At 31.0% G+C, this 7589-nt stretch overlaps 1 protein-coding gene across 1 annotated transcript; it reads right to left on the bottom strand.

The window, feature by feature from the left end:
• Positions 1-2566: 2566 nt before the first annotated feature.
• On the bottom strand, positions 2567-3127 carry LOC115964287 (transcriptional regulator TAC1-like). The gene has a single exon (XM_031083628.1). The coding sequence runs from the start codon at positions 3125-3127 to the stop codon at positions 2567-2569; it is 561 nt and encodes a 186-aa protein (XP_030939488.1).
• Between the last annotated feature and the right edge of the window lie 4462 nt (positions 3128-7589).

The raw sequence follows: 7589 nt of genomic DNA, 5'->3' as shown, positions 1-7589 counted from the left end.
TTCACTTCACATAGATTCTTCCTGATTTGTGTGCTTTTTAAAACTTTTGCAGAGAAAAATTAAACATTGTTGTCTCCCTCCTTATGTTATCTTTTAAGCAAAAATCCTTTTTTTTTTTTTTTTTCACACCCAATTCTATTATTTTTCTTCTCTGTCTCTTGGGCCAAAACCATCAAAATTTTTGTAGCATTGTCTATTTATAAAACTCAATTCTTATTCAATGGTGGATGATGAATACATTAATTCTTTAATAAGGAATATGCTTTCTTTTCACTCTAAGGAATGGCATTCTCTTCCATACCAAAGACAACCAAAAAGAACCAAATAAATTTTCATTTTTCAGGAAGGAAACCCAGTAAACTTACCAAGTCATAATTAAAATTTAAGGCAATTTCTCAACATAATAGCTGGGGTGGCATCCAGCTAGCAGAAGAGGTTCATAATTAAGGGTTGAGCTTCTTCCACTATGTGGCCGAAGAGTTGAAATAAATTATAGTCTATTATATTACCTCGATTTCTATGGCATTCAAGATCTTATGATATGGGTTCACTGCAAATAAATGAGGAGAAATGGATAAAGAAGTTTTTTTTGTTTTTGTTTTTGCTTTATTTTTTTGTTTTTGTTTTGGGATAAAGGGAAATGGATAAAGGAGCCAATACGACATGCAATCAATATAGTGCATGCATCATAATCCTATGATGGATTCACTCCACCGTTAAATCTTATTAGATGAAAAAACACCTTCCTATGATTTGACATACAATCTAATCTAGGTTTGCTGGTGGAAAAGACATTACAAGAAGCTAATAATACGACACTCAAATAGGGCTCGTATATTTGAGAAGATTTACCTAACTCTAACCCCTTATATTGTTCTCCAAAAAGAGAATGATGAATAAGAAAGGTAAATTCTTAAGCATTTTCTCTTTTCTACATTGTTCATATGTAAGAACCAAGCCTAAGTGTTAAGTACAGTGATTACACAAAACAAATATCATTGACTTTACATTTATGATATAGGACCCCATGTCATTTACCTTATTGTGTCTAGATATTCTTCCAAACTATTTGGGTTTTTAACACATTAATATTTTAATTAATCAAACTTCTACCTATAATGTGAAAATTAACAAATTAAAAAGGTTTGAAATAAGGCCATTTAAATAATTTTCTTATTTGGCCAATAAGTTTTGGCCCAAATTGCACTTCCACCTCTCATAATGGGTGAAGGGTAAGGTCATGGATTCAAAACCTATCTAGTGCCTGTGTAATTTAACAAATAAAAATAAAACTATGATATTAAGTTATCGACTCCTAATAGTCACACTATGAGAGAAAAGTTTTTAGTGCTGTTGTTATATTTAGTGCTACCATGGTACAAGTGCGTGTACATGATTAAGAAGAGAGGTCACTTCATACAAAGATATATTAGATTAGAATTGTCTCCAAAATTCCTCTCAGGAATTTGCTTTTAGGGACAATGGTCCTTACAGTCATGCCACTAGAATGACAGAAAAGACTTCTTGCCTGGTGGAATAATATATATACATATATACGAGTTCTCAAGATAGGGACATTGATTCTCTACTGATCATTACTCACAACATGTCATGTCAAATTGTCAACAATTATGAAGAAACTTAGAAGAAACATGTAAAGCTATTGGTAATTAATGAGTCACAGCTTATCCACATGATAATGCTAGTCCACAACAATTGGTTGGGTGTTCAAATATGCCATTTTTCTGGAAGTACTTCAGGTCATTAAGAAATTATTATCTTCACAGATAGTGAAGGTAATCAAAAGTACCTACTATAGACAACTTATCCTGGTTCTTGTGTTATGAGCAATCGTGTTATAAGCCCTGGTTTTCACTTTCAATTAATATTTAGGGTTTATGATTTATATTAGATGTCTTCAGAAACGTCCCATTTAAACCCTAATTTGATTATTAAAAAAAAGAAAACATTTAAACCCTAATTTCAACTGTACATTCAGGTTAATTTTGTTGCTTCACCTGCGTTTCTCCTTGTTCTGAAAGTTCAGAATTGATATATCAAGTAATTTGGTTTCTTTGTTGGTAGTGCAAAAAATTCAGCATGAAACTGCAAAAATTTAATTTGAACAAAACAAACGAAATACTTAAATAAATGTTTCACAAGTAATTCACCACCATATATGCCATAAGTCTACAAAGATTACATAGGTGAACACATGAGAAAGTATTTTTCGTAACAGCTATATCAAGTCATTTATGTGGTAATTATGTGAGAGATTGGCGGGATCAATTTTAACAAAAGTGTATCAAATTGAATCACATGACATTCAATAACTGAATTGTTACATATATAATTGTTTGGTATAACTATTACAAGAGATACTTTTTCATGGTAACGGAAGTTTAAAATGAGAACAAACAATAACCATGTAAGAGAAATCTGCTTTACAACAAGATTGAAAAAAAATAATTACCAAAAAACAATTTCTATAAAGGTGTGAGAGAGTACAATACCATGATATATGTTCAAACTCAGGAGAGTTTTTGAGTAGTTTTTGGTGCTGTATTCAAACACAGAAGAATTTTTGAGTAGCTGTTGGTGCTGATGGGTCCTGAGGCTCTGGCCCAAGTCTAAGTTCAAGGTCTATCCCAGAACCTGACGAGGCATGAGTAGTACTAGTGGTTGACAAATCCTTTTCAATATTCGAATGAAGTCGACTGCCTGGCTTATGATCTTTTTGTGAAGAAATTTCCACAAACAGTGGAAGTTGCTGAACTTGATCATAATATTCATCACCAACATGGGTTTCATCCCTATCACCTTGTTGACTAGCTAGCATCCAAGGCAATTTCTTTGTGTTTCTTTCACTACTAGGCTTGGTTTCCAAAGGCCATGAAGAATTCCTTGGTAGTGTAGAATTCGAGGATGGTTGGCTTTTATTAGTCACCACTCGCTTGAGTACAGCCTTTTCTTTTCTGTGGATATTCATGTGCCCTCCTAAAGCTTGTGCATTAGAAAAACCTCTCTTGCAAAAGGTACAATCATAGGATCTTGCTTGGCTTGCACCTTGGTGATCATCTGAGTTCACCTGCTCGGAATTTTCTAGGTTTGGTTGATCAGACTCCATGTTAGAAGCAATCAAATACAGAGAAATAGAGAGAGAGAGAGAAAGAAAGTATAGTGATCTATTTCTAGTCCTATACTGCTTGTTATTTTTGTCGCCAGTCTTTGTCAAACTGGCTGGTAGCGATGATGATTTCGTTGGAGTACGAGGCCTGCTTCTAGATTTATGATCTGTAACTTCCTGGAAGTTCTACAATATAATATAAATTTTCAGCCAAAGGACAAATAGCCTCAAACTTGGTCATGGTAGAATTAGACTACACACGTTTATGTGAATATATATACTACCATTTAACTTATTTATGGTAAGGATATGATGGAAGATAAAAGAATGATGGCAAAAGGAGAGAATGAAAAGGATATTAGATTTTCATAGTATGTGTTTGATCAAAGGGATAGTTAAGTAATAGGATGAAAAATGTTTATATACATTATTTGTTTGATTGCGAAGAAAAATGAAATAAAACATAATGTACTTTGCATCAGTTTATTATTATGTCCTTACTATGTATAAGAATCCTCCTTTTTTTTTTTTTTAATTTTTTTTAATGATTTAATTAACAAATGAATTTTCACAAGCATATTTCATATTTGTTATGACTTGTTGTAAGTCTAGTTGAAACTGATACCATTTTAGTTTATCGTGCCTATTCAGTGATTTCTTATTTTATACTCTATTTAGAAACTTGAAATTTGATTTTTGCATAATATTATTACTATATTATAAATTTTAATCTTGTTATAGGTATCAAAACAAACATTAAAAAAAAAAACCAAAACAATAAAATAAGATAATAACAAGAGGGGTAAAATAGTGAGATCAGTACACCTTAACTTTTCCCCCAACCATCTCATCCAATTTTGGGGGAGGGATTTTGGTGGGTCCGGTGAAAATGTTACCCATCCCCCTTTCCTTTCTCCCTCTACTTTGATCCAATCAAACGGAAGAAAACTTCAACCCCATTTTTCCACTCTTCTTTTTCAAACCTTTCAATCCTTTTCTTTTATGGTAACAAAGTCAAAAACTAGAAGAGAATTTCTCTAGTGGAAAAATTATTAGAGGGAATAGAGAAATTATATGGTGTGGAAAAATTATTAGAGGGAATAGAGAAATTATATGGTGTTCATGGTGAACCATGACACTCTTACCTAGTTGAGTGATGTGGTCACTATTCTACTAAAACACTTTCATCTGTTTAAATTAGTTGAGTCAGATTAGATTTTTTTTTTTTTTAAAAAAGGATACTAAAACACTTTCATCTGTTTAAATTAGTTGAGTCAGATTAGATTTAAAAAAAAAAAAAAAAGGAGTTTGTAGATTAAGGGAAAATATACCTTGTTATGGGTATATGAGTCCTCTCTCTCACAGCTGGTGGGTCCCACACATCTGTGAGAGAGGGGACTCATATACCCATAACAGGTTATACCTTCTCGTAGATTAACTTTCAAAACCATTGTAAGCATACCCCAATAACTTAGTAGACAACTCATGGACTTTATTACAGCAACTCTAGCTAAAACCTCTGGATTTCTTTTAAATGATATGTTTGCTACACGTTGGAATCTCTAGGATACCAATGCAAGATGGTGAGCAAGGAACTTTGTGGTTTCAAATAAAATAAAATTCTTTATGTTCTTGGTTACATATATGTCACGAGGGTGAAAATCCAAGAAGTAGATCAATATCAAGATCATACCATGAGAGTGTGTTTAAGGATAAGCAAAGCTCTATTCAAGAATGACTCTCCAGTTTTTATCAATGGTGTTGGATCATATATTAACCTCGTTTAACTAATTCAATTACCCAAACTGATTAATTAGGTCAAATTACATACAAATTGTGGAGGCACACACAAATCACCGAATAAAATAAAGTGCAATGGAAATTAAATTTAACACAATGATTTGTTTACTAATGGGGAAAATCTTTCACAAGGAAAAAACCCCATTGACTGATTTTCAGGTCACCACTCCCAAGAATAACTAATTAAGAATCAAGCGGTTATAGATACAAGGAATCTTACCACTACTCTAGACTATCCCAAAGTAACAACCTACAGTTGGACCTTTACACTAATCCCCAATTGAACTTGATCTTGTAGAGACTTCTTCCTTTGTACAGATCCCAGTACATGACTAACTTCCCAACAACTGATGTTTTGTTGTTTGATTGGATTCATTGATTGTGTGTTGCACAGACGTGTGCTAAGTCTAACACCATGTGTTTACTAGGTGTATCTTGAGTTTATAAGTGATTACAAGGAACTCAAACATAGATGTGACTAGCATTTTCCCTGTATTGTTAAAAATGGTATCGGAGTAAACTTGGTAATGCTATTTGACTCGGGGGCATCAACAGAATGTGGGCCCAGATATATACATCAAATTATAGATATGTCTTTTTTGAGAAGTGCCCAGAATGTGGTCATTTTTTTGCCACTTATGCTATTGATATGTCTTTTTTGAGAAGTGCTATGTTCACAATATTTTCACAACAAATTATAGATAGTAAGTAATTATTGGTTCTAATTTGAAACCTACCATTGATATTACTTTTTTTTTCCCACCAATAACAACTTTGTAATAACCTCCCACTTAGAATTTGTTGTGAAAATATTGTGAATATAGCATTTCTCGCATTTTTTAGGCCGGCTACACAATTTTTTTTAATTGAGCCACTTAAAATGATGCATCATCATTTTCTACTAAAAAACTACTATAGGATAATGTGAGAGGCCATAAATTTAGGGCCCCTCAAAAAAGAGATTGGGGTGCTTTTAAGGGCACCTCTCTTTTTGGGTAAGTGTTGTGGAGTTGCCACTAATTTTTTATACAAAAATAATAATAAAAAATAAATACAAATTACATGTTCAAAATACTTTGAATGACATTGATTGAATAAAGAAAAATACAATTTTGGTAAATTAACCTTACAAGGCTTTGGTTCCTAGTTACAATCTATGCAAAAGAATACAAAACTTTGGTCCTAATTACAATCTTCCAAAATTAAAAGACAAAACACTAATCTACCTATCCAAAAATCCTAAGCTTGGGGGCTAGGTTACGGAATGAGAAAGTGTTAGGCACCCATTCCATCTAGACAGAGTCTAGTCTTCTAGACTCTAATGACCAATATACTCTTTTTGAATGATGTTGCATGATATGTTATAATGCACATGACAAACACTTGACAAAAATTAACTTAAATAAATTTGCCTTATGGATATGTCCTCTTTTTAAAGACAATTTAGATTTGTCTTGGAAATTAAAATAATAAGACTTGGTTTGTAAAAAAACAAATCTATTTTTGTAAAGGGTAAAAAGCAAGATTTTATCAAGAAAAATCAGATTTGTTTTGTATAAAGTTAGAAAATATTTGGTTTGTTAAAAAAAAAAAATCAAATTTGTTTTTTTTTTTAGATTTAAAAAAAAATATTTTATCAAGAAAAATCAGATCTGTTTTGTAAAGTAAAAAAAAAAAAAATATATATATATATATATATATCAAGAAAAATCAGATATGTTTTTTATAAAAAAAAAAGAAGAAGAGATTTTGAAAAAAAATCAGATCTAATTTGTTTAAAGTAAAAAAAATGATTTTATTTGTAAAAAATTAGATCTGTTGTTGGACACAAATAAAAAATACTTTTGAAAGAGGATCCACATTCATGAGACAAATTTACTATGCATACATCACATATTAAAAAACTTTGACCTAACTTTCAACCCTTTCTTTTGAATTTCAAAATCTGCAATTTTTTAACAAAGAAAACTTTTCAGAAAAAAATCAGATTTGTTTTTAATGAAAATACAAACTAGTTTTGTATTTAGGAAAAAAATCAGATCTGTATTTAATGAAAATACAAATCAGTTTTGAGTTTTAAAAAAAATCAAATTTGTATTTAATGGAAATGTAGATTAGTTTTGGGTTTTGAAAAAAAATCAGATCTGTATTTAATGAAAATACAGATCTTTTTTGGGTTTTGAAAAAAATATCAAATCTGTATTTAATGAAAATGCAGATCAGTTTTGAATCTTCATAAATAGCCATTGCAGATTTTGAAGTCAAAAAGAAAGAATTGAAATAAACAATCATCTACAATATCTAAGCATGGCAATTATATATTAAGAACAAGACATCATAAAACATACTAAACATATTCATGCATCAAACAAAAACATACTAATTAATGGAAGAAGAAAATAAAGAGAACAGAATACCTCTTGCATGAGCGTCCTCTTCTAATGAAAGAATATTTTAGAAATTTAAAATACTTTGCTTACAAAAAAAGAAGTTCTTAAAGCAAAAGCCTCTAGAACGTCTTTAACGTAAGGGGAATAGAAAATTCAGAAAATAAGAACCCCTAATTCTGGTTTTTTTCCCTTTATTTATAGAGGTTGGGATGCTTAAAAAAAATTAGCTGAATAAGATCAAATACAAATTAGAACGTGTCCTTATCTCTAAA

The sequence above is a fragment of the Quercus lobata genome, chromosome 10 (assembly GCF_001633185.2).
Source record: "Quercus lobata isolate SW786 chromosome 10, ValleyOak3.0 Primary Assembly, whole genome shotgun sequence".
NCBI classification, from domain to species: Eukaryota; Viridiplantae; Streptophyta; class Magnoliopsida; order Fagales; family Fagaceae; genus Quercus; species Quercus lobata.
The sequence above is the reverse complement of the archived record's forward strand: the minus strand, read 5'-3'. Positions and strand labels throughout refer to the sequence as shown.

Excerpts from the sequence above, each read along its gene's own strand:
- LOC115964287 (XM_031083628.1), bottom strand. The coding sequence starts at position 3,127 with ATGGAGTCTGATCAACCAAACCTAGAAAATTCCGAGCAGGTGAACTCA.